Here is a 26,986-nt window from a genome sequence, read left to right on the forward strand (position 1 = left end):
TTCTGCTATGTTCCAGAACCTGCAAGAAGTTACTAATTTTTACTACGATAACATTTTTTCCTTTATGTTATCGGAAAAAATAGTAAAAATTAGTAGATTCTTGCAGTTCTGGAACATACCCTATATTTCCGTTCAATATTTATTTTTGTCTTGCTCCCCCACAAAAATTAAAAATTTTTCACTTAAAAGCAAGTTTTGGGCTGTTCACCGATAGTTTTAAAAATTTTTGCGAGCATAATCTTTGTGGTTCTGATTACAACGACTTAAACGCTTTAAGGTCTGGTTGGCGTACGCCATGTCTCTAGAAAGAGAAAGCGATGTTGTCTATATTTCTAATATCGTAATATTAAAAAAATCGACTTAATAAGTTTTTCTAATTATTAAAAGGCGCTGAATTTAATTGGAATACGGTATTTAATCTGTTATCAACGCCTAAAAATTTGGGCTTAAATCCAGTCTGTCTTTGAATTAGTTTGTAAGCCTTACTTGCGGTCTCGATGACATCCAGCAATTTATGGAATAGGTGTGTCCCCAACGGTAACCACCCAGATATTAGTTCTCAGTTACAGACTATGAGATTTAATATGTATCCATGGTCTTAAGCTTTCCTATAATTTTTATACCTCAGCATTTATGCTAACGAGGGTATATACACTTTCATACGGGCAAAATGTGCCTAATCGAAATAATGGTATATTTGGACGAAATGTGTTTCAGACAATTTAGAGTCGATTTAGGAATGTCCGTCCGTCTGTCTGTCTGGCTGGCTGGTGCGCACGATACCTCTCGAACGGATGAACCTATTTGGTCCAAAAGTTGGATATCGCAATATTTTGTCCAAACTAAGTTTAAGTTCGAAGATGGGCCATATGGGTCCACTCCTTCCGGTACCTCCCCCACAAAAGTTCAAAAATTTTCGGAAAAATTGTTCGTACGGTAACTCTTGAAAGGAATGGCCGAATTGGTCTATCTATTTCTACCAGATATAGATCAGGTTCAAATATGGACTATATTTGTCCACTCCATCCGGTACCTCCCACACAAAATTTCGAAAATGTTCGGAAAATATGTGCGCATGATAACTCTTGAAGGGAGTAACAGATTTGGTCCATACTTTGCCCATCGTGAAACGTGTACAAGACTTAAATAAGGTGTCAATATGGACTCAATCGGTCCACTACTTCGGGTACCTTCCACACAAAATTTCGGAAAAGTTCAGTTTAGGGCCATCTCTCGAATCGCTTTGATTTTTTTTAGCAACTTGTATTCACTGCCCTCCATACGATGGTACAAATTTCATCAGGGGCAAGTCCATACTTCCTGAGAAAATAGCCTGAAAGTTGCAAAAAAAAAACAGAAAATAGAAAGGATCTGCAGATTCGGTTCAAAATTTGACCAAACATAGTTTAAGTTTGAAGATAAGCCATATGGGTCCACTCCTTCAGGTACCTCGCCCACAAAAGTTCAAAAATTTTCGGAAAAATTGTTCGTACGGTAACTCTTGAAAGGAATGGCCGAATTGGTCTATCTATTTCTACCAGATATAGATCAGGTTCAAATATGGAATATATTTGTCCACTCCATCCGGTACCTTCCACACAAAATTTCGAATAAGTTCACTTTAAGATCTGATATCGAATCACTTTGATTTTTATACCCTCAGCCTTTAGGCTAAAGAGGGTATTTACACTTTGATACGGCCAAAAATGTGCCTCATCGAAATAATGGTTTTAGACCCCAAGTTTGTTTGTACGATATCCGTTTCAGACAATTTTGAGTCGATCTAGCAATGTCCGTCCGTCTGTCTGTCTGGCTGGCTGGTGCGCACGATAACTCTCGAACGGATCAATCGATTCGGTTCAAATTTTGGGTATCGAAATATTTTGTCCAGATTTGATTTAAGTTCGAAAATGGGCCGTATCGGTCCACTCCTTCAGGTAACTTCCCCACAAAAGTTCAAAAATGTTCGGAAAAATTGTCCGCACGATAACTCTTGAAGGGAGTAACCGAATTGGTCCATACTTTGCACATCGTGACATTTCTACCAGACATAGATGAGGTTCCAATATGGACCCTATTGGTTTACTCTCTCGGGTACCTCCCACACAAAATTTTGCTTAAGTGCAGTTTAAGGCCTGCTCTCGAATCGCTTTGATCTTTATTGCAGCCACTTGTATTCACTACCCCCATTACGACGATATAATTTTTTTCAGGAGCAAGTCCATATATCCTCAGAAATCAGCACGAAAACTGCAAACAACCCATATAATGCCATGTGTCGTAGTTGGAGTGCACGATAACTCTCGAACGGATCAACATATTTGGTTAAAATTTTGGGTCTTTCAATATTTTGTCCAAACTTAGTTTAAATTCGAAGATAGACCATATCGGCCCACTCCTTCCGGCACCTCCCCCACAAAGGTTCAAAAATTTTCGCCAAGATTGTGGGCATGATAACTCTAGAAGGGAATAACCGAATTGAGCCAAACTTTGCTATTGGTAATATTACTTTCCGGCATAGATCGAGTTCTAATATGGACTATATCGGTCAACTCATTTGAGTACCTCCCACACAAAATTTGGAAAAAGTATAGTTTAACAACTCCTCTCTGATCTTATTAATTTGTGACGCAGCAGGTTGCACTTGCGGCCCCTGTTACGACGTTGTAAATTTTTTTTCGTGGGAAAGTCAGTCTATACTTCCTGAGATAATGACCCAAAAAGGTCCAGAAAATCCTACCGGCACCACCTAAACTGGCTAATGTGTAAAAAAAACCCTTTAAGAGAGAAATCGATTTAGCTCAAACTTTGTAAATTGAAAAGTAAAATTGTAATATATTTAAATTCAGAAAATTAAGTACAACATATTTAATTATATAGTCTGTAAAGAAAAATACAAATACAATACAGCGTTCATAAATGTTGTCTTAGTTTGTAATGATATATTATTGCATAGCTGATTCTATTAATGATTATTTTGTTATATATTTTCATTTCTTAATTTATATGCTTTTGCTTTTATTTATGTTTAATTCTATTCATGATATGCTAAGAAATATTGTTAGATATAAGTATCTGAGAGTAGTTATTGTATTGCTGTTTTTGGAACCGCTCACAGTAACAGTAACAGTAGGTTACTGTGTTTGTCAAATAAAAAATTAAATTAAAAAAAACATTAAATTAAAAAATATCCATAGACTAATAAAGAAAAAAAAATTTCCTACAGATTTGTATTAGGTCCGAATATGTACTACATCGGATCACTCCTATGGGTACACCCTACCCAAAATTTTGTAAAAAATGCACTCGTCTTGGATCATTCTGAATTTTGTTGCAACATGTAGTTTTTTGCGGCCCTTTTCATCCTGGAAAATTTTTCCAACAGCTAAAAAACCTACAGAAGTATTGTGTTAACTTTTTTTCTTCGGGTACGTGGCTGAGGGTATATCTCTGTCGGCTCAGCTGACTGACACTTTCTTACTTGTTGTTGAAGCAATTTGCATTTCTTGAGTAAACCGCCCGAAGAGTGTATAAACGCCCTATGGCACCATATGTTGTGGCTGGAGATCCACTTCCATAACGGTCAATGTCAATCCATTTCTTTTAGTATCTCCTCTGCAAAACTTTTTATATTTAATGCTAATCAACATTTTTGTCGGTTCAAACGCCCAACATTTTTAAAACCCCCTAAATACATACGTATTTTGGGAAAAAAATTGTTTCAATATACACAGGCTGTCGGCAAAGCCTTGTTTTTTTTTTACTTGTTATTTTGTATTTTCCCACTTTTGAAAATTTTACAAGCAGCTGCATATAAAAATATTTTTTTTTCAACATTCAATAATAAATAATTATTTAAAATTTGTTCCATTATATCAATGACTATGCACAAAATTCATAGTTAAAATCCAGTTTCACATTAGCCTAATTCTGGAATTCTTATCTTTATATTACGAGAGGCTAGACATCTAATGACGTCAATAGAAGATATCAAATAATTTTTGGATCGTTTTCCAAACGTAATTGATTTATACAAATATTCGTTAAAATTTTGATTTTGCCACACAAAAAATGTCACTCAAATTTAATAGAAGGAAATTGCACAATAAATTAATTAATTTTATTTTTTCGTCGACATACCGGCAAATTTCTTTGAAGAAATATTGTTTTTTTTTAACGAGGGTATTTTCGCGATCGATTTATTTTTCGTTACAATTCACACGACACATTTTACTAAATGATCCTGTCGTCACTGATCACAATCATAAATGTGCACACAATTGAGTGGCACTTTCCTCTTCTGGAAGTGAAGGTCCGTGGGGTCCACCTTTATGATCGGCCTAATCTTAATGTTTGCCTACAAAAATAAATTCATTTAGCCATAGGCAGGCAGGCAAGCAGGAAGGCAGGCGCTACATCAACATAAATACCCGCTACATAATGCATACACACACAAACACACTCACCTTGTCTTCTATTTCTTCTAGAGATGTATAGGCCTTGTTGCTGGATAGTTGACCCTCCACGGTGTTGCACACAAAATACATATTGTACAAGAACAACAACTCGTACGGACGAAACTGTTGCTGTTGTTGTTTGACAACGATGATGATGTGTCAACACATATTCCGAAAAAATAGAGAAGCTATTAATTTCATTATGCTTGAGGAAATGTCCCCCGCTTGTTAATCGTTGGTCTTTTGCAATTACTTTAAACCATAAAGACGATCAATATAATTGGTCCATCGCCAAGTGAATGTTTAAACATAAACCCACAAATTTATTATTAATGCATTGAGTGAGAATGCTGCACTGCTTAAGTACATACATACATACACATGTAGGTTCTCGGCAGCAACAAGGAGCATGGAAATGACTATCCAGTATTACGAAGCGGAAAACGGATATGACTGGGAAATAATATAGAATGTTGGATATGTACCTATATTATGAGTAGACAACGGAATTTGATGCATATCCTATATCTTTTCCAATTTAAGCCAAATTGTATATTTTTGCATATGCAAAACAATTTTTTCATATAACGGATATGACTGGCAAATAATATAGAATGTTGGATATGTACATTATGAGTAGACAACGGAATTTTATGCATATCCTATTTCCTTTCCAATTTAAGCCAAGTTGTATGTAGGCATATTTTTGCATATGCAAAACAATTTTTTCATATACTGGTTGAAACTTGCATATTCCATATCCGATGACTAGCAAAATTTGGATTTAATTTGAAATAGCTAATAAAATAAATTAATAATTAAATTAGAAATAAATTTAAATAATAGTTTAGTCCTTTTTTAGGCATTTATTTTGTATATGCAAAAATAGTTGTTTACATATGCAAAAAAAATATTTGCACGTACAAGTTAAATTTACATTTGCTTAATATGGTAACCAAAAAAAGATTTTTTTTTTTGGAGAGGCCCAACCCCCCACATTTTTTCCATTCGATCGAAAAACCTAATATATGAAATTTTATGGCGATCGGTTAACGTTAACACGTGCCACCTGAGCGACCTTTGTTTCCATAGTAATTTGTACCAAAGGTGAAACACTATGCTTTCGGTTCAATTCGGTACGAAAAACCCCGATGGCCGTGGGATGAATGCATCAATATCAGTCATTTTAGTTGGTGCCGGTATAGTTTTGCAGTTTTTGGACCATGATCTGAAAATATGAGGCAAACTGTGGCAAAAAAATTTAAAACGATTCGAAACATTTTCTTAGGGGTCGATTATGGATTGCCACTCAACTGTAGTTGCGTTGCCAGATGAGAAAATCATACAATTAAAATGAGTGAAACGACAGAAATTTTGATCAAATTTATTCAATATCAGTGTTTTGAACCTTCAGATATTAATTTAATTGTAAAAAAGTATGAATTTCAATGCAGAAACGGAATTTTCTATTTTGAAATTAGCTGTCGGCAACGCAACCGGAGTTGGGTTGCTATCCATAATCGACCCCTTAATTTTACTTCACTTTGTTCCATATGATTAACAATATTTTGCATTTGTGTCATAAGTGTGGATATGGAACAATTCGACAAAAAATCTATTTTCAAAAAATTCTCTATCAGATTTTTTACTAAAGGTTCCACAGAAATCGCGCCTTGAAAAGGTAAATACTCATAATCGTAGTATAATACAAAAAAATTTCAAGAAAATCGAAGGTACAATCATTGATAAAAATTGATTTTAAATATTAAATCGCGAAAATTGCATCCAGGACCACTGTGTGAAAATTGTTTCTATTTTTTATATCCTAGCTGATAAAAAATACAAAGAAAAGATTTTTTATATGGACCAATATTAATGATGTTATGAGTATTTATTGCATATAGTCTTAACAGAATTCGACTTTTTCGAGGAGCGATATCTCTGGAACCTTTGGTCAAAATCTGAAAGTATGCATACTAAAATGTTTTGCTGATGAGCAGCATCACCACAGCAAAAATAAAGGAAATCAAAACCTCATTTTAACAAGTAAGAAAACGTTAAGTTCGGCCGGACCGAACTTTTTATACCCTCGACCAAAATTAAATTGAAAGAATAATTAATAAAATTGGAATAATTAGTTTCCTTTCATCTCCGAAAGTACTTAGCTCCGCCTAATTACCAAATTTCAACCATTTTGGTGGGGTAATGAAGCTAAAACCTTCAAAATACCGAATATCGGGAGGTACCGTTCTATGGGGGCTATATGAAAGCGTGGACCTATACCAACAAATTTTATGTGGAAAGTTTTATACACCCAACGATAAATAAATACCAAATTTCAGCCATTTTGGTGGGATAATGAAGCTAAAACCTTAAAAATACCGAAAATCGGGAGGTACCGTTCTATAGGGGCTATATCAACACGTGGACCGATATATCCCATTTTCAATACCAACCATCCTGCAAGTAATAAAAACTTCCGTACCAAATATTGACACTCTATCTTTAAAATTGCGAGCTGTATCTTGATTTCAACAGACAGACAGACGGACATGGTAGAATTTTATGCTGATCAATAATATATATATACTTTATAGGGTCTCCGACGAATATTTCGATGTGTTACAAACGGAATGACAAATTTAATTATACACTCCATATGGTGGAGGGTATAAAAATTGTCCGATTTCACTCAGAAATCCCCATATAAACCTTTATTCAGGCATAAACCTAAGATTATAATTAGGTATAAGATTAGTTTTTTCTTATCAATAAAGAAATAAAAACATATTTTTATTAATTGTAAACATAAATAATTTCTTGCAGAACCTGCAAGAAGCTACTATTTTTTACTACGATAATACTTTTTCCTTTATGTTATCTGAAGAAATTAGGAAAAATTAGTAGATTCTTGCAGTTCTGGAACAGACCAGAAGCTATTATAAATTAATTCTAAACAAATAATTCCGTATTATTACGCATATATTCATTTAACTGCTTTTCCAGCAGTGGCCCAGTCATACGATCAACTGACACATTAAAACTAACAAAAAATTGTCGACCATATCGTCGTGTAAACTGTTCCGCCAAACGTTGAGAATCTGTTATGCTGCTCTGTGCCCCCAGTATTGTGGTGCCAATTATTTGGCCATCTTGGGGCATTTTCATTGCTACTGCCATCTCATCTAAACATTCTGGTTCTGCCGAACCAAGAAACATCATTGTCGCACCATTCATTTTCAGTGAGCGCACTGTGTACTTTTTGTCACCCACGAGGAGTTGGCCTTGGCTGGAGGTAAATGTGTTATTTGAATCCCCACATTGATTGCTGTGATTTTCCTCCGTCATTTCCTCTGTGTGTGTGTGTTTGCTTGTGTGTTGTTCGCTTATTTTCTTGGGTTGTGTTGCTTTGTTTATTTTCCCTAAAATGGCATTTGCAAGTCATCATAAACCGGCATGTAGGTTATTTATTGTTGATACTTTGTTTGAATGGATACTTACTGGCTCTCGCTATTTGTTTGATGGATATATTGGATAGATTATTTTAAAATATTAAGAATGTTAAGAATAGGAATTGTTTATTTCCTACCATTCCCAGTTGTTTTTATTCTAAATACAACACTGCTCTTTACAGGGTGTGTCAAAATGGAAATACATACAGTTTGTCAAGTAATTGTTTTCGAACCAAGAAAACTACTTTTTTCTGTATTTATGAAAAATGGCTGATAATTATGATAAAAATTTCGGGTTTTTTGCAAAAATTAGTTGGACGACTTATTTAAGACATGGTAAGACGTATAAAGAAAAAAATAACCCACGTAGTCCAATAAAAAGTAACGAAAACCAATAAATACATGTAATGCAAGTTGTCAAATAAATATTTTCGAAATGTAATAGAGGTTCCAAAATACCGCATATTTTCGGTAAATACTTGAAAATCATGACATTTTATGAATTTTATTCTTAACATGGACTAACTACTAACAAGTATCAACAATATTAGACATCGAATCTCCGTTCAAGGGGGATACCATATGGACCAAGTGAGTACCAAGTCATATTACCTGTAACCAGGGTCCTATAGGTCTTAAACCGGGAATATCTGAAAACTAAGACGTTTTATGAGTTTCTTTAGTTCACTAGGATGGATTGACATTAACTAAAATAAATATTACCTTTAGAATAATTAAATCAGGAGTGTTGCCAGATCAACTAAAAAGGTACCATATTACATAAACAGTAAATGAGTTTTTGGGAGACAATGGAGGTGAAGGAGCTCCCTTCTAACAAAATCAGATGATTTCGATTTGAGCTGTCAAAATTCATATTTGTCATTTGAATTCGCTGTGAGCATGGTACATGCATCGGCGAATTGCTACAACAAAGCAAATTTTTTTGTAATGTAAACTGTCAAACTGTCGCTTGCGTTTGTCTATAAACTGTAGACATGCTATCTCTTACTTATGGGTACTTTACACGGTATGTTTTTTACATATGAGTTGTCACTTCTCCCATACATAATGTACAGATATGGCCAAAATAATAAGTACAAACATAAGTATGCATATTTTTCGTTCAATTCAGAAAATGTATTCACTGTAAGACTATGTTCAGTTTAAATTTAAGTTTTGCAACATAAATGACACTTAAAAAATAAATTTTGCGTAGATCTTCAAGATAAACAAACTTCTAAATGCGATATTAAGAAAAAAGTCGTAAAAATTGATGGACAAAATAATAAGTACATTTTGGAAATCATTAATTAATATTAGTATATTCAATTGTTTTAGGATAGATTGTAATTTAGGATGTTTGTATTATTAATATTTGTTGCTTCCACCTTTATTTTGACCTACTTTTTGTATTCTTTTTGGCATATTGCTTAGAAGTTTGCTGTAATTTTCAAAAGTTATTTAATACCAAACTTTTTGAATAAAATTCCAAATTTTATGTTTATTTTGGAACGATTGTGTACCAATGCGCTATTTTAAGTGTCCGCAAAGGTTTACTATTGCATTCATGTCCGATTACTGCAAGTTACTTCATTAGGCGTTACGAAATAAGTCCCCAATGAAATAACTCCCCAAACTGAAAATGAAATAAGTCCCCAAAATTTTATACACAAAACAACAACAACTATAATTTAAATTTTTTGGGATTTATTTCATTTTTCTGGGGATTTGTTTCATACAAAAATTTGGGGACTTATTTCATTATGAAATAACTCCCCAAATTTAGAAATGAAATAAATCCCCAAAAATTAATTTGGGGACTTATTTCATTTTTCTAAAATTGCAAATTATGTCCCACTGGACTTACCACGCAGTCGTTGTGCTATGTCATGTAGTTATTGCTTATCAAGTAGTTTTTTGAAGAGCGTCTACTGATCAGTATGGAAGTCGAAATTATTGCCGCTGAGAAAAAAGTTCGAAGGTATTATATATTCCAAAAATGATTTACACACAACACCTGCATTTGCAGCATAAAAGGTTGCAAATCAAGAGAGAATGTGGAAGATGGAAAGTTTGTTTAACAAAAAATATGGAGCTTAATCATTAGAATGAAGAAGGAATATATATAACTAAAATCATAGGGAAATATGATTGTGAAAGTAAATCGTTTTCGATGAATGGTAGTACGAGTATTTGTTTGTGGGAAAAAGGACGTGACTTGGTATCAAGTTAAAAATTCGCGCGAATTTTTAACTTGATACCAAGACACGTCCTTTTTCCCACTCGTCAACAGAGTTATTGGAAAACGGTAAGATAACTGTGAAAATCTTTTTAACTTGGATAATATATGAGAGAAACGGCATGTGTACAAATGTGGTACCAAAAGTAAATATTTTCCAAGAGGATATTCGAAAAGTTTGTTTTTCAGATGAAAATAAAATCTTTGAAAAATAACTCAATTGCAGAACAAAATAACGCCTTCAAGTGGCCTTGTTGCCTAGAAAATTTGTATCTGAATTGATGTTGTATAACTGTATATGTTATCAATTACTATTTTTGCTGCATACGAACAAAAAAACATAACAATCGATGAAAGTTTTTGGGGAATTGTTTCATTTTTAAAGTTGGGGACTTGTTTCATAATGAAATAAGTCCCCAAATTTGGGGAGTTATTTCATTTTATTTTGGGGAGTTATTTCACTTCGTTGGGGAGTTATTTCATTTAAATTTTTGGGGACTTATTTCATTATGAAATAACGCCAAATTTGGGGACTTATTTCATTTTCAGTTTGGGGACTTATTTCATTGGGGACTTATTTCGTAACGCCACTTCATTATATTGTCCTGGAACCCATCCTTGACATATAGGGATGCATTTTTTGGACCGTAGTTCTGTTGAAAAATCCATATAAAAAACAAATTTTCTTCTGTTAGTAGCAACAATGCGTTGACCAATATGTTTTTGTATTGGAAATGGGTCCCAGTATCTGTAATGTGATATATTGGATAAAGACCATACCAGGAAAAAATAATCAGTCTCACACCATTAGGTAGCTAGCTACCTCCGTGTTTAATTGGATTTTTGTAACTATTCAGGCATGTTCTGGCATTCACTTCTGCACCTCACGTGTATCGAACACACCTAAAGCTGTTCTGCAACACACTTTACACCTAGTTGGGGTGTATTCCACACACTGTAATTTTGATGGCGAGAGCTGAGTGAATCCTTATTTTTTAAAGAAACTAATTGAAATTTTCTACAAAAAACTGCATAGGACTAAAATCTAATGTATTTTCTATTAGAATTTAAAATAATATTTAATTTTCTTAACAAAAAATGAATTAAAAATGTATTTTTTCCTAAAGTACCAAATTCAACATGTACGCGCTCTTGTAGAAGTTCGTTTCTTTGTTTACGTCTGTTTCGTAAACAATCAAACGAACAAAGCGTACATACCCACACACGCATGTGTATTCGTTGATGCGCCAACGCAGACTGGTATTTTTTTCATTGTTAATGATAAAGTTTGAAAGCTGTAATAAAGCTTTCCAAAGTTCTTTCGTGAAATATAAAAGCTCTTTTCACGTGAAATACAGAACATCAATTGCTTTCACAGGTGAAGTGCATGTGTGATGTGAAATGAATACACGGCGAATTCCAGAACATGCCCGATTGTATGAAATTCCTCTCCCTTGAGATTGAAATTCATCTTGCCGTAATTGTTACCGAATAAATTTATTTTATTCATATTTATTTCAATGCTCTAGAGAAAATTTTGCCAATTTTGTCCATGTAAGTTTTTCCCGACCAACCCATATCATTGTTAGCTAAGGAAGACCTCGTCAACAAAATTTTTTTCTGAAACATTTGAACGCCTTTTGTTAATTATTCTGATAATTTGGTAGCCCCTAGTATTCTCCGAGCTATTCGGGTGAATATAACATTACCTATGCCAACAGTAATTACCCAAGATGAGTTTAATAGGTCTCTAAAGCGAGAGCAACAATGGCACTATCGACTGTTTATAGTTGCCTTTTTAGGCCTACACCGTGTTTCTTCAGTTTCATTTTAGTTTCAATGTGTTTTAGAAAAAACCAACCGGCTTTTCCAGGGATTTGGCTATTATCGAAAATTTTTTTCCTCATTTCTTAATTTTGACGCCAATCTCCCCTCTCCAGTGTAATAGTGCTCATTTCGTCCCATCCACTACTTAATTTTTATTTTATTTTTGTCTAATATTATTAGCACAGCTAAATTACTAACCAACCTTTATTAAACTTTACTCGGTTATTTGTAAATAATAAAAAATCCAAAATGTACTTATCAGCCCAATTATGAACGGCCTCTCACCGTGAGTTTTCTCTTTCTCGCCTCCTCCCCTATTATAAACATCATATCGCCGTGAGTGATGTTATGTTCTCACTGTTCCCTTATTATAAACAACAAGAGGGTGAGCAAAACTCACGTTCGTGAAAAAATTAGCTATTACAAATGTAAAAAAAGTGAGAAAAAGAGGCAAATTTCTGCTGAAATTTCTCACTACCGAAATCAAAGTGAGTTGAACAAAAAAATTTAAGTGTGAACATTTATTTTAAAAAATACGAATATTTTGTATCTGTAATGATAATTAATTGTATTTTAGGTTGAAAGTAACAAAAAATAATAAGAGATTTTTTATGTTGTGAGGTTATTGTTGACCTTTGGACGCTATTTTCTTTGGTTTTAATTTGGCTTGAGGTCAACTTAAAAATTTAAAAACAAATGGGCGTTTTTGTTTTTATTCTTATAAAAAGAAAGAAATATCATTATTATAAATTTCTACCATAATGTTTAAGTTGCATAAAACGAATGTTCTTGTTTTTTAAAGCTTAGGACATTGACCGCTAACATTTTTTCAGAGTTCTTTACGAATTCGGTCTGAATCTCTGAATTCTTTCAGAATTTGGTACAAAATTGGGTCTACCTTCAGTTCCAAGAATGGCATGTAACTATCCACTGGAGTTATATGACTAGGTTTGGCATCGCACCATTAAAAGACGCAGAGTGCTGTGCATGGTGCTATCAATATTTGCCTAAGAATTTAGACGACTGCAATATCCCAAGTATAGTTGAGCAAAAACTACTCTGGTTTGTTATGGACTTTATGCACACTATATTTGTTTACATTACAACCTGCGACTATGTGAAAGCTATTCAAAACTACTTGAAATGCTTGTTGAGCAAGGGATTCTATCCGGTATGGTTGGGCTTCCCTCTCTAGAACGTGAAGATCATTCTTGATGGACCTAGTGTGTCGGGCCAACCCACGGTAATGCCCGAGCAAGTACTGTAACTAAAACGTTGCCCGTGGTATGTATCAGTGAAGGAAGGCCTAAATCGAGTTTTCAGGTATGGACAGATCAAAAAGGTACATTCTGCATAAAGCGGCTCACAACTATACAAGGACCCAATCAGGAGCAACCCATGTCTGCAATTGTTATTCCTAGAGAGAGTAATGTACACGATTTGGATCTTTTGTGGTCGCAGTCTTGGAAAGAATGGGAGATGGTGCTAAACACAACTTCCACTTCATTTCCTTGGTATTCCTCAGAATTTGCCATTTCTGTTATCACCCAAAATGAAACATTAAACATTTACTTATTGTAGCCATTTAATGACGTTTTTAAACGACATTTGTTCACTTTTTTACGATTTTCCAATAAATTTCACGAATTCTTCAGTGTAAATAAACAATTTTCACATATCTGCCAAAACAAAAGAACAGCTGTTACAGATGTTGCCATGTTGTTTTAATGTTGTATTTTCTTTTACCAATATCCATGTTCTTTTACAGTGGATTGTTAATAACTGACATTTTTCTTGCTAGAAATGTTTATTAATTTGAAAATTTATTTATTTTTTATACAAAAAATAAGAATTAATTAATCTCAAAGTTGTTTGTGCAAAAAATGACGGTATGGCAACACAAATTATTATTTCAAGGGTTCACAAGTCGCGCCATTATTTTCCATTTTCCGACTTGTCAACCCTTGTTCACTTTTTGTGCTCCTCCCTGCTCAATCATAATAGCTCGAGCAGGTGAAAGTGAACTGCAACTCACTTGTGAGTAGCTCCCTACGTGAAGATTCATAATCGCTATGATTTTTTTTGAACTTTTAGAAAAAAGTGGCACAAAAACAAAATATTAAAATTTTTTGCGTTTTTATGCTTGTTGCATCATTGATTACGAATAGAAGTTTCGAAATGTAAAGCATTTCACATCTTTTTTGAGAAAAAAATGATTGTGGAGCACACAATCAAACATAAACTATGATGTACTTATTATTTTGGCCATATGTGTATATGCAAAGTGACAACTCATATGAAAAAAACTTATCGTGTGAAGTACCCATTACCGAATCATACGGTTTTTTCATGGTACAATTCATGGTGTACATGTACTTTACCATACCATGGCCCAATTACAGGTCCTCCAGCAAGCGAATTCAAAGAAAAACAAAGATTTTAAATGTCAAAATTCATAAACAGTGGCGAAAAAATGTTCTTTTCTGTCAATTTAGGTAGATACATACAAAACATTTTCCGAGAAAAAGTTGTTACCGTAGCATCATGGTACAATAAGAAAGGTAGATGCATCGGCGAATTGCGTAGCATGGTACAATTAGAAAGGTAGATGTCTCAGCCCAGCTGATCGAATCTAAAACGTCAAAAAACTATGAATTCGCCATGAAAAATCAAAACAAAAAACCATATGATTCGGTAAGTAAGATATAGCATGTCTACACTTTATAGATAAACACAAGCGATAAAAAGAGACAACAAGAGACCCATTGGCGAAAATTTTGACAGTTTACATTACAAAAAAAGTTGCTTTGTTGTAGCAATTCGCCGATGCATCTTCCTTTCTTATTGTACCATGTACTTACTTAGCTGGCCCATTACAGAACATTTGTTCTATAGGCCGAACTAAGAAGAGATCTCCATTCCTCTCTATTTGTTGCTTTGCACACTGGAATACCGCGCCTTGTCATCTCATCATCCACTTGTTTGCGCCATCTATTCCTTGGCCTGCCAATTCTGCGTGCACCGCCATGTGGCATGTATTCATACGCCTTTTTAGCGGGTTCATCATCGCTCATTCTTATGATATGGCCTAGCCAACGCAATCGTTGCATCTCAATACGTTTAACTATATTGATGTCGTTGTATAGCAGATACAGCTCGTGGTTCATGCGACGTCGATATTCACCGTCAACGCAGATTGGTCCATAGATCTTTCGAAGAATTTTTCTCTCAAACACACCAAGCACTGCCATGTCTGCTTGCGCAAGTACCCAGGCTTCGGAGCCATACATCAGCACGGGTAGTATCAGTGTTTTGTAGAGCGTTATTTTTGTTTGACGAGATGTGGCTTTGTTTTTAAACTGCTTACTTAATCCAAAGTAGCATCTGTTGGCCAATACAATTCTTCTTTTTATTTCACAACTGATGTCGTTTGTTGTGTTGACGGAGGTGCCGAGGTAGACGAAGTCTTTTACTACCTCAATATTATAGGAACCAACTTCCACAGTCGGTCCGAGCTCAATGGACGCATTGCGCGTCGACACCATCAACTTGGTCTTCTCACCGTTTACCGCCAGACCCACTTTAGCAGATTCTCCTTCGACCTTTATAAAGGTATCAGTTACTTCTTTTACTGATCGACCCATGATGTCTATATCATCAGCATAAGCAAGTAAGTAAGTATTGTACCATGTACCGTAGTTATTTTTGTTTGACGAAACAGAAAATACCAGCCGATCGAACTTGAACTGCATCAGTTTTGTGAGTAGATGTATTGTTTCCAACATTCATCAAAATAATTGTTTATTTTTTAGGTTTAAATCCTATTTTCGGCTTCCAAAAGACGCTGTTCTTTATATAGTAGAGACATTAAAAATGACTTTAAAAGTGGGTCAACCGACAGCCACTCCTTAAAGTGTGTGCTGCTTTACCGATTCCCCGGCCAGGCAACATCAAAAATTTCAACGGTGGCAAAATAACCCTCAGGCAACATTTCCTGAGTATTTCAGCCATGTGCAACTTGGCTGACTTCCGTATTGTCAGTTGCTTTGTGTTCGTGCATGAAACTAGGGGTTCTTAAATCGAGTTCCATACTAGAGTAATTTTATAAAATTGCGTAGTGGGGAAATCGATTTAAGAACCCCTAGTTTCATGCACGAATACGACGCAACTGACAATACGGAAGTCGGCCCTTCTTTACAATTGGTGTCTTAAGACACGCCGTTCGGAATCGGCAATAAACAGTAGGTCCCATATCATTGAGCTAATATGAATCGGGGTGCGATAAGTCTCCCTTGTCCCGTATGAAATGTTTGTGGAACAATTATTAATTACAAATTGCAACTGTAAACGCGACTCGACGCTTGTCGCAATACGGAATAGTCCCATATGTAAATAATATCCAACGCAGAATTTTGCGATTAGCTGTTGTTTTCGCTTTATTATCATTTTTTTTTTATTTATAGATTTTTATTGTTTGTTGTTTTAATATTTAATGGAATTACAATATTGTGTTTTTTTACTATTTTTTAAATTTGTTATTGGTTTTCAATTGAATCCACATTTGTTTCATTTTAATATAAATTTCGAGGATTGAATTTGAATTTGTTTTCTCACAATTAATATATTTTTTGCTAGATTTTTGTCAATTGTTTTTTGTTTAAGTTATGGTAATAAAAATAAAAAAGACGTTTAAGATTAAATAAAAAGGGACAGGGGACATGTTTGTTGGGGTCTATAATAATGCCGTATAATTCGACTATTGATTGGGATTGAGAGAGAGGGGTGTTTGTAGGCTTGGGGCAAGGTAGGAGATTTAAATAATCATTTGTAATTTTTCTAAAATAATTTTCTTTACTTTGTGTTTGTGAAGGAACAGTGGGTGTGTAACTGTTGTATAAACTGAAGCCTTGCGTTGCGATTTGCAGAAGAAGGTAAAGGGACTTGATTAGATTAGAGCTTTAAAAATAATCTGTTCTAAAATCTAAGACAATTTTTGAATATTTTCTTTTGTATTGGTGGTTGCTGTTGCATTTAATCTTCATCATCTTCAGATTCGGCCTCTTGCAACCAAGTCAACCAGTTATTAACCTGGAATAAAGCTGCACCCTTTCCAGGATACTTGTCAGATATTTCTTCTTTCCACATAATAAAGGTTTCCTCGTCAATGACTTCAGCTTCATACAGGTATTTGAACCAACGGCACAGCATACCTGAAATTAAAGTAAAAGAGGAAAGATAAAAATCGTGATCTTCGTATTTCTGTGTGCGTTTCTTACCTTTGGGGAAGTTCTCGTTTACACAAAATACTTGCAGAGCATAAATGGCTAATAGCTGCAACTCAATACTGTGACCCAAGAACGACTTAAGGATTTGGCAGTAGTTTTCAAACAAACTTTCTTCTTTTTGAATGGTCGCCTTATCGGGACAAACTTTGACATCTGTTCCTTCAGGGAAACTGGTTTTGGATGTTACATATTTGACGACAACGGTCATTAGAGCACTGATGAAACCTTCCTCCTTGTAATATTTCGAATCTACGTTGTCCTTGATCCACTTGTAGAAAGCTTTAGGATCGGAATTGGAGTTGAGATGTTTGCTCATTTCGGCCTGTACCTTTAGCAATGGGTAGAGGAAGGTCAATGAGCGATCTTCTAGAATCTCAGCCAAACGTGTCTTATTGCGATCGACTTCCGGCAAGCAGTTCATCAAATCAATTTTACTAGCGCGGAATATTTCCTCCAAGGGCTCCTTGCCTATCAGTTTACATAACTGCTGAAGCACCAACAAGAACAATGGATAATGTTGGCCATTGTCTGTGTAATTTGCAATGTCACTGAGCTTCAGAAGGGCAGATTCGCCAATGGTTCCCTTCGCCAGTAGGATCGCCACAAATGTGGTTATGCGGGGATTTAAAGCTTCACGCTCGTTCATTTTCTTAACTACTTGTTTGAAAACTTCCAAAATTATATTATTCTTCAAGTTGATTTGTTTCTTTAGGCTTTGCACGAATTTCAAGACTCTTTCAAGATAATGATCATCGGCTTTTTCCAATACATCCAATATGCAGTTAATGCACACATCTTTCATACATTTTTCGGGAACTTTCAATTCCAAGAAACCCTCAACGACTTCGGCCAATTTCTTTTCTTCCTCTTCGGCACTTTCCTCCTTTGCATAGAAGAATTTTTCCTTGATATAGCTGGCAGTTTTCTTGAGCACCTCATCTTTGTTGAAAGCCTTGTCCTTCTTCTGTTGCTTGGCGGCAGAACTACCACCGGCAGCAGCATTAGCACCAGATTTCTCTGTTGTACCCTGCTTCGTCGCTAGTTGAGAAGTGGGTGTATTCAAGCGGGACTTCCTATCATTACTATCTTCGTTTTGATCATTGCCCGCGACTTCTGAATTTCTTTGGCTTCCGGAGGAGGAGCCAAAGTTAGAAGAGTTCTTGGCAAAGTCGGGATTTGAAGAAGTACTCTTCAAAGTCTTCTCATTGCTGATGCCACCAGATTTGTATTCGGCCTCAGCTGATGGTGTGGAAGATGGTCTTGAATTTTGTAGGTGCTGTTGTTGCTGATTGGATGTGAGGTGCGTTGTTGGTGTTCCTAATAATGGATACTGTGCATTCGATAATTGCATGTCCTTGTTGCCACCTCCCAACCTTCCAAGTCCCCCTGTCAGTGGAGTGTTGCTGTTGTTCGACAATGGTGTTGTGGACATTGGCAACATCGATGGAAGCTTCTGATTTTGTGAGGCTGCCTTGAAGAGAAGCGAATTGGCAGCTGGTCTCATTTGCAAGTTTTCTACGGAATCTTGATTGGGTGTTATGAGATTGCGTTTGAAGCGTGGTGCTAATTCCTTGTTCAATGGATTTCCGCCACTATATTGGCCTGATTGATCGCGATCTCTATCTCCTCTATCTCGGTTGTGGGGGCGATCTTCGCGATTGCCACCTCCGCCATTTCCGGGACCATTTTGCTGGTTATGCTTATTGTAACGATTGCTGCTGTAATTGCCACTTCCCTGTGGATTGCGATCACGATTATTGGAATTATACTGCCTGTTGTTAGCCACGGGTGTGGTAAATCTGAAAATAATAAAGTGTCCCATGAAAAAAATGTAACATTGCCGGCAGTGTTCAATTGACTACTTACGGTGATATAATTGGTGATGCTCCAGTTACACTAAGTCCCGAAAACATGTCATTCAAACCTCCCGGTTGTAAATTCAAAGACAATCGACCCATCCAACTGTCGTTGTCACGGTCATCACGATTATTACGCATATCACGATTGCGATTGGCGAATGGTGTTCGAATGATTGGCTCATCGTCGGTGCGTATTTGCTTAATTGGCACTGGACCCTCAGCGGTGCCCACTTTGCGAGGTACCCAATTGTTTTCACGCAATTCGATTACGTCTTTCAAGAGGAAACGTATTCTGGGTGGATAATCAGTTGATTTCGATCGTCGTTCCAATTTGTTCATGACCTGGTTCATCAGCTCTTCGCCCTGTTCTGAATCCAGGTTCTTGCCGCACGTCTTGAGCAACTGTGCCAAGCACTCCATGTCCTCGCACAGCTCTTCCTTCGTGGCCGTACGCTTGTTCTTCTTATCCAAAAGTTCACAGATGCACTGGTGCAAGACATTCTTGGCCAACATATCCAGTTTGTGTAGTTCACCGATGAATTTAACGTTGCCCAGCATGCGCTGTTTGGCCAAATGGCGGCGCTCCTCTTCATCAGCATCATTTTCGGCAACTACCTGTGGACGATGTACTTTATTGAATTGTGAATCTCCTTCGTCGTCACGCTTCTGACGATTGTTGAATTTGTCGCGGCAAACGGCAATGAGTAAACGTAAGAAAGTGCTTAAACCGCCTGGTTCCTTCTCAAATGATGGGGCTTCTTGTGATAAACGTTTGCACAGCTGTGCATACATAGACGAGTACTTGGGCTCATCCAAAGCTTTATCGAAAATCAACAGAATAACACCGTTCAAAATTGCAATTGAATTTAAGTCGAGCTTTAATAGTTCGTCGCTAAGTTCTTGGAATTTCTCTGGAGTCAATTTATTAAGAATACCACGGACCTGAAAGCAATTGAAATTGGAATAAATGTGTAATACATGTGTTTGGGTTCAAAACCAGAAAATCCCACAAAATTCTATTCAACAAGAGGAAAAAAGTTTGAATTCTTATCCACTTACCCTTCTGAAAACAGCATCATTCTTTTCGGCTTGAGTAAGTCCATGTTGAGGACGCAATGATGGCGGCACCCAGCGACCAGCAGATGGTGGCGGAGTTGCGGCCGGTGTGGGTTGTTGACTTGATACACCTGCGGTCAGAGCAGATGTACCAACACCAGAATTTGGCGATATGCCACGCGAAGATGATGAAGAATTTACGTTCGATGACTGCCCGGATGATAAGTCTTGACGGCCGCCCAATGCATCACGATCTCTATCTCCTCCACGCACGGGTGGTGAGCGATTGTTCAACGAACGATCTCGCTCACGATGATCGTAGGAGGAACTACCACTTCTCTCACCCCTCTCTATGCCCGATGAGCGCAAAGCCGAGGGTGGCAAACGACGCTCTAAACTGTTTGTGTTGCTGCCAGATGAACCGTTTGCTGTAATGTTACGTTCACCGTTGGACGAACCGTTGGTGTAGCGTCCACCGCCCCCTCCCCCAACACCTCTGGGAGAATCGTCGTAGTCACGATAATTATTGCTGCTACCGTTTATACCGTAATCGTCGCGATCGCGATCTCTCTCTCGGTCACCTCTCTCTCGTTGATGTGATGAACGATAACTGTTTACATTGCCATCATTGGCGGATGATCGTGGTCCGTATGATTTATTATTGTTGTAGTTGTTATGATAGTTGTTGTTGTAGCCAGCGTTAGTTGAAGAACCGTACTGACGCTGTTGTCCGTTTCCATTGCCGTTTTCGTAGCGTTGAGAGCGGTATCCGCTGCCCGAGCCTCCCGAATTTAAATTACGCGAATAACCGCCGCCATCGGAATTGTGTGGTTGATAATTGCGTCGACCGCTGCCACTACCGCCGCTATTGCCCTCCGAATGGGAGTTGTGGTATGCACCGCTGCTATTGTTGTTAGCGTTCAATGAACCACCGCCTCGTCCGCCAGTGCCGCCACTACTGTTGCTGCCACTGTACGGATTGCCTCCAGAATTGGAGTTAGTGTTGCTGCCTAAACCTCCAGCTTGTGAGCCTCCCAAAATGTCACTATTTTTGTTATAGTAACGCGACGACGACGAATCGTTCTGGAAAGATCGCCGAGGCCGTGGGCTTACTTCTGAATCGTGTTGACGAATTTTGGCGGAATTCTTGCTATAACCAGAGGAAAAGTGTCCCGAAGCGCCTGGTGCTCCAGATCTGTTGCTGCTGACGCCGCCGTTCAAAGTACTGCGGACGTTGTCGCCTGAATTGGGCGAACGCTTATAACCGCCGCTGCCTCCACCGACTTCTTTGGAGCGATTACCACCGCTACCGCCTAGATGGTTGCTGCCTGCGTTACCGTTGCTGGTTGGCGACGAGCCCTTATCGATCTTCAACAAGTTCTTCAAGTTATTGAACGTATCCGATGCAGTGGTTATCGGCAAGAGATTAGCGCTGGTGTTCAGCAAGGTTTTACCGACAGTAGGTGTCGGCGGGGATTGGCCACCGCCTCCTCCTCCTCGATTATTGAAACTCTCGTTAAAACACTCAGTATCGTCTTGATTAGCCGTTATTGCTAGCTTTAAATTGCTGCCTCCGATGCTTGGGTCACCGGTACTGCTGCCTCCCTCAATGGTGCTTGTTTTATATATGCGGTCCTGCAACGCGAAATTTCTATCAGTGTTTTGCACTAGCACAATGTTGGCACCAGAGTCCCAACACTGTCGTTTATCGTCGTAAGACTGAGAGAAATGACTATTTAACGTTGAATGAGGAATGGTGAAAACTTTTTAATAAACACTGGACCAACAAAATGTATCTTGTCTCTCTTTCTTGGTTTTTCTTTAACTCCTGCAACCCTGGACAGTGTTGCTGGGAGTAGAAAATCACTGTTTGTTGTTGGCTAGTCCTTGAAGCGCAGAATACTGCGTCTTTGTCGTAGTTCTAAACAGAAACACAATAACACTTAGAAAAAGAATTGGTTTTCTTTTCAAAAAAAATATACACAAGAAAATTAGTCAGAACCGTTTTTGTTAATCTTAACACTTTCTCCGTTGACTCTACTATTAAGAAAAATAAAATCGGAATTTCAGCAAATATAGTAATTTATGTACGTTTGTATGTATCTATGTATGGAGGATTGATGTTTCTCGGATATTTCGTAGATTTAAAAACAAATTATTTCAATAATGGATTTAAGAGGAATTTTCGACAATCCTTATATGTTTAGTTAATAATTGTATAATTTCTAAATAGATGTCTTGAAGTCCTGCAAATAGAAAAGAAAAAATAAAGGCAATTAGTAATTTGTGGTTAAGAAAGGAGATGTGGTGGTGACTTCAACTAACTCAATAAAAACTCTAAACTGCAAAACGTGATGACTCACATAAACAAAACAACAAACGAGAAAGGTATCGATAACCGAAAATTCACCTATTATCCCCCAGAAGTTATAATTGAATGAATGACAGGCCAACCAGCAGCAGCAGCAAACTCACAATGAATTTTTATTTCCTGCTAATTTCCGATGTCATTTTCATTGTTGTCGTCGTTCGTTGTCTGGCGGTCGAAAGCAGGTATATGTGTGTGGGTTTTTCTGTATATTCCATAAACAATTACTTCAAGATCAACAACCACCAACAATAATTTAATTTTTTTATTATTCTACTGATTTTCTTTTCGTCTCTCATTCCGTATCTCTCTCGTGCTGTACTTTTACAAAAAAGCAAAAGCAATACTAACCCGATAGCAAGCAATGATGTTAATTTGTTTTTGAGGTTAAAAGAATTTACCAGCAAAAGGCAACAACTGTCTGTCAGTCAGACCGACCAATGGAGGTTTAATGAATCATTTCAAATCCATGCATTCATTGTGCGTCTGTGTGTTTGCATTCAGTATACGAGGACGGTGACGACGTCGAAGAAATGTTTGTTTTTTATGATTCTTTATAATAAACTGGGGAACTTTCTTTGTTCTTCCAAATTCTAAGAGAACCAGTGAAACAACAAAATCCACAAACAAAGAAAGAAAATCATACACAAAGCAAACACACCAAAAGTAAAGTTTGATCACATTTTGGTTAATCTCATAGAGAGAATATGGAAGAGGCAAGTTGGGAGAGAGCGCCAGCCTGTGCAGAGATGTTTAATTTCCTTTGTCTTCCATACTCCCAAACTCGAGAGGAGAAAGTCCTGTCATGATTATTGCCAACGACGTCAGAAATATACAGAAATGTACTAACACAAAGCATAAAATAACAAAAGTAGAAAAGAATACAGAATGCCTGTGGGTATGTGTGCGTCTGGAATTTCTTAAAAACAGGTCATTGATTTCTCTTTGAATGTTTCATTATTGGATGAAGTTGGGGTTTTTGGTTTTGTCGTCACATCAGATTAGGGGTGTTTTTTAGATACAGCTCTGCGGGGGTGGAAATGTCACCCCCATTTTTGTCATTATTAGCACCTTCACCACCCTTATTTTATATCTTACGGGATAAGGGGGATGAATAAACTTGTTTGGTTTTGGGATCGTAGAAAAAAGTTAATGATGACAAAGTTTGAGGTTATTTTTTTTCAAAGACATCCCCTCCCTTTTATCAACCTACATACACATGTACATAACTACGATTTTGACCTCAATTCCACTTGTGTGTGAAACGCTTTAACGATTTTTTCAATAGCGAAACTAAATTGCAGATTTTTTACTAAGAAATTTCCACTTTTCCATTGAAATGGAGGTCAAAGTTCTGTCTCTTCATAAGCCTCATGTATACTAATGTAGCATGTACTTATGCGTATACAGATACACACATAGACAAACAGATACAGATGATGGATGGATGGGCAGATGAAGTGAAATTTTTTCAGCCATTATTTTGTGGAAAAATAGAAACTGAAGCTGTGTCTGTCGTCTTTCTCCAAAAGTGGCGGGGATTTTCATCTTCATGGGTTTCTTTTTTCGTATTTCTTTTTTGCTGCTTTCTTCTGCTGAAGGCACACAAACACCACACCAGCATTTGTTTTGTAAACGTCGTAGGTAGTCATCGTTGTCGTCGTAGTCTCTCAGTAAGAAAGACACCAACCGAAAAAAAACACAAAGCGCACACAATTTCTTCACCTAACGCCGCCATCTTGATTGAATCAAATCAATTTCTTTTCAGCATTATACTTTTTTCCAAGCATTATCTCCATAAACTTCTATTACTAGTTCAGATTAAACTATTCCAGAGACATTAAAGTTGCTGAGTAGCAAGTAATTTTAATGCATTTATTGATTTTGTTTTAATTTCAAGGCTGCCACTGCTTCCGCCAAGCCCCATGTAGAAAAAAAATTGACATGGTCGTCTTTCGTCGTTGTTGTCTCATTTTCTAATACATACCCAGCTAACATTTTTTTCCGAATTCTTTGCGAATTCGGTCAGAATCTCTGCACAAGTTGCCGATTCTGATGCCGAATTCTTTCCGAATTCGGTACAAAAGTTGTATGGACGTGTCCACCGAAATCGGAAAGAATTTTCTAAGAAAATTCTAACAAAATATTAGAGTTTCGCAACGAATTCGGTTCGAATTCGGAAAAAAATTCTGGAAAATTCGGTGGAAAATTTAGATTTTTTGAAGAAAATCGGTCCGAATTCGGAAAGAAATTCTGGATAAATTCGAAGAAAAGATTAGATTTTCTGGAAAAAATCTGATGAAATTCTTGGCCGCTGATGCCTTTGATATTGACACACAACACAGAGAACAAATCCCCAACTCAGGAACAATTCTCTTTTAATGCGCTACTTATGAATGATTCTAATTTCAAACGTCCTTATAATTTTCCCTGTTGTTGTCATTTTGTGATTAATAGTAGAAGAATGTGCACGAGTATGTTAAAGCTATCAACACTAGCTTGAATTGTTATATGTTGCATTTATATTAAAACAATTTAAAAACTGTATATGCGAATTTTATAAAAAATCACTTTGTTTTTCGACAACAATCGAACAAAAAGATCCCTTAGAAAATCGATTAGAAATCGGAACGAATTCGGAACGAGATTCTTAAGGTTCTTCAGAAAATGTGCAGAGATTCTTAAAAAAAAAGTTTTAGAAAATCGGTACAATTTCTAGAAAAATATTAGAGAAATCGACAAATATCTAAAAAATATTCAGAAAATTTCGGAAAAAAATCGGAAATCAGAGCCCTCGGAAAAAATTGTTAGCTGGGTATACTCTACACAAAATCATCACATTTTGCACACATTTTCTTCTTTTTTTTACAATTTATAAATCACTTTTTTGGATTTCCACTGCTTTCCAATATTATAATTAATAAAATTTCAGTTTTTTTTCTTTGTTATACATACTTTTGACAAGGATAGATTAATTATCTGCACTTACCTTTATGTAAAATATATTTTACTGCGAATAATGCACAAAGACGAAATTCCAAAGACAATCCAAGTGTGAAATGAAAAATTTCAGTACCAGATACAGTCAATTTTCTGAGAAGTATTTTTTGTTGTGTACCGACTACTTTTGCGAGAGTTGTATTTCGAAATAGATGGACATTGTTGTATTTCATTGTACGCCAAAGTTTTACGTTTAGACATGTTTACATCAAACTGGTTTTAACAAAAGAGTTTAATTTATTTCATGGTATAAGTAAAGAGGTAGATTTAAATGAAAAAAATCTATAGAACCCTAGTTTTTCCAGAATTCATAAAACTTCTAAATTAGTAAACAAAAAGGCAACAAGTGGGTTTGTTTACAAACCAATTTTGAGCATTTTATAAAAAAACGCGAAAAATGTATGAAGGGCCAAGGTTTCTCCACATAATCGAGTTCATGGCAGAATAAGAAGGTAATCTCATTTGAAAAAACCGTCCTTGAGCTGCCAGATACAACCATGCATTCGAAGCAATATGAAAGTTGTTGTTATTGTATGTCATTGACAACAATAACAAAATATTGTTTGTTTATATTCTTTTAAAATTGTGTGTTTATAAAATATTTTGTAATTTTCGGAATAATTGCAAATAAAAAATTGTAAGCAGTGTGCAAAAAAGAGGCAGATATCGTGGCACATGAGGATCTATTGAAATTCTGTGGGAATACACTAAAATAACTGTGCAAAAGCAACATCGGAATTATTTTTTGTTTGCAGTTCTACCATCTGAAAAATATGTAAATATCAGCACTACATTCACTTAGAGACCACTCCCATCCATCGAAGCAGAAGGACGCAAGTGCCAATGCAAACACGAGTTGTTTAATTCGTATTGGGCCCGAAATGATGCCACGATATCCATGTCAATTGGAATCACACGACACGATGCATTTGCTTAGCTTTCCAGCTAACCCCACACACCTGTCTCCTCATTATCTATGGATGCAACCAGAATTGTTGAGTCTGTATAGAGAGGAACCAGAACCTGATAACTGAAATAATACACGAACATACATACGCAGGATGCAACCTTCCTCAACCCTGGATGACCAGCACCTGTTTATCTCGCCTTCTTAAATCTGAAGTAATCCGCAAGGTACTCCGTGACTCCTCAAGGAAGTTCTCCGACGATTTGGCTGCAGAAAAGTGTCAATGGTACCAAGGCTGTAGTTAAGGCCAAGAAGTGGAAAAAATTAAATACATATATGACATTATTGATTTTATCTTCTAGACCTTTATTATCCTTACTATTAAAAAGTAACGAAAAAAAAATGTGTAATATAGTCTTTAGTTTTTTATTAGAATCTTTTCTGTAACTACAAAAAAAAAAAACAATAAAAGGAGCAGTAGACATAATTGTGCTAAAAAAGTTCCCTAAGTTTAAATAAATAGCATTTTTTGCGTT

The 26,986-nt window shown here is 36.4% G+C and overlaps 2 protein-coding genes and 1 long non-coding RNA gene across 9 annotated transcripts in view; 1 reads left to right on the forward strand and 2 right to left on the reverse strand.

Annotated features, from left to right (window-relative positions):
* Xrcc2 (X-ray repair cross complementing 2) overlaps positions 1 to 26,986 on the forward strand; it is a 231,373-nt gene that overhangs the window by 20,177 nt on the left and 184,210 nt on the right. The gene's annotated exons all lie outside the window — the stretch shown is intronic.
* On the reverse strand, positions 4,010 to 8,090 carry LOC141386556 (uncharacterized). Its single transcript, XR_012408402.1, has 2 exons — positions 7,959 to 8,090; positions 4,010 to 7,879 (listed from the first exon to the last, which is right to left on the reverse strand). It is a non-coding gene; the product is annotated as an uncharacterized lncRNA (long non-coding RNA).
* NAT1 (N-acetyltransferase 1) lies at positions 16,386 to 25,667 on the reverse strand. Of its 6 annotated transcripts, none has more exons than XM_073955241.1 (6): positions 25,533 to 25,638; positions 22,267 to 22,421; positions 20,179 to 22,096; positions 19,127 to 20,061; positions 17,252 to 19,059; positions 16,386 to 17,185 (listed from the first exon to the last, which is right to left on the reverse strand). In XM_073955241.1, the coding sequence occupies exons 4-6, from the start codon at positions 19,909 to 19,911 to the stop codon at positions 17,007 to 17,009; spliced, it is 2,772 nt and encodes a 923-aa protein (XP_073811342.1). In that variant the 5' UTR covers positions 19,912 to 20,061; positions 20,179 to 22,096; positions 22,267 to 22,421; positions 25,533 to 25,638; the 3' UTR covers positions 16,386 to 17,006. The 6 variants fall into 6 exon arrangements, with proteins under 6 accessions (XP_073811342.1, XP_073811346.1, XP_073811343.1 ...); XM_073955245.1 differs by lacking the exon at positions 22,267 to 22,421 and adding an exon at positions 24,269 to 24,534 and having other exon boundaries at positions 25,365 to 25,593; XM_073955242.1 differs by lacking the exon at positions 25,533 to 25,638 and adding an exon at positions 22,539 to 22,735.

Source organism: Musca autumnalis, unplaced genomic scaffold (genome assembly GCF_047663935.1).
Source record: "Musca autumnalis isolate F117 unplaced genomic scaffold, ASM4766393v1 scaffold_5, whole genome shotgun sequence".
Classification (NCBI taxonomy): domain Eukaryota; kingdom Metazoa; phylum Arthropoda; class Insecta; order Diptera; family Muscidae; genus Musca; species Musca autumnalis.

What these genes read in the sequence shown, in the direction of transcription:
- NAT1 (XM_073955239.1), bottom strand. Translation starts at nt 19,911, where the DNA reads ATGTATGCACAGCTGTGCAAACGTTTATCACAAGAAGCCCCATCATTT. An exon ending in GCATCACCAATTATATCACC is followed by an intron (nt 19,060 to 19,126) that starts GTAAGTAGTCAA and finishes TATTATTTTCAG; the next exon opens with ATTTACCACACCCGTGGCTA. An exon ending in AAACGAGAACTTCCCCAAAG is followed by an intron (nt 17,186 to 17,251) that starts GTAAGAAACGCA and finishes CTTTAATTTCAG; the next exon opens with GTATGCTGTGCCGTTGGTTC.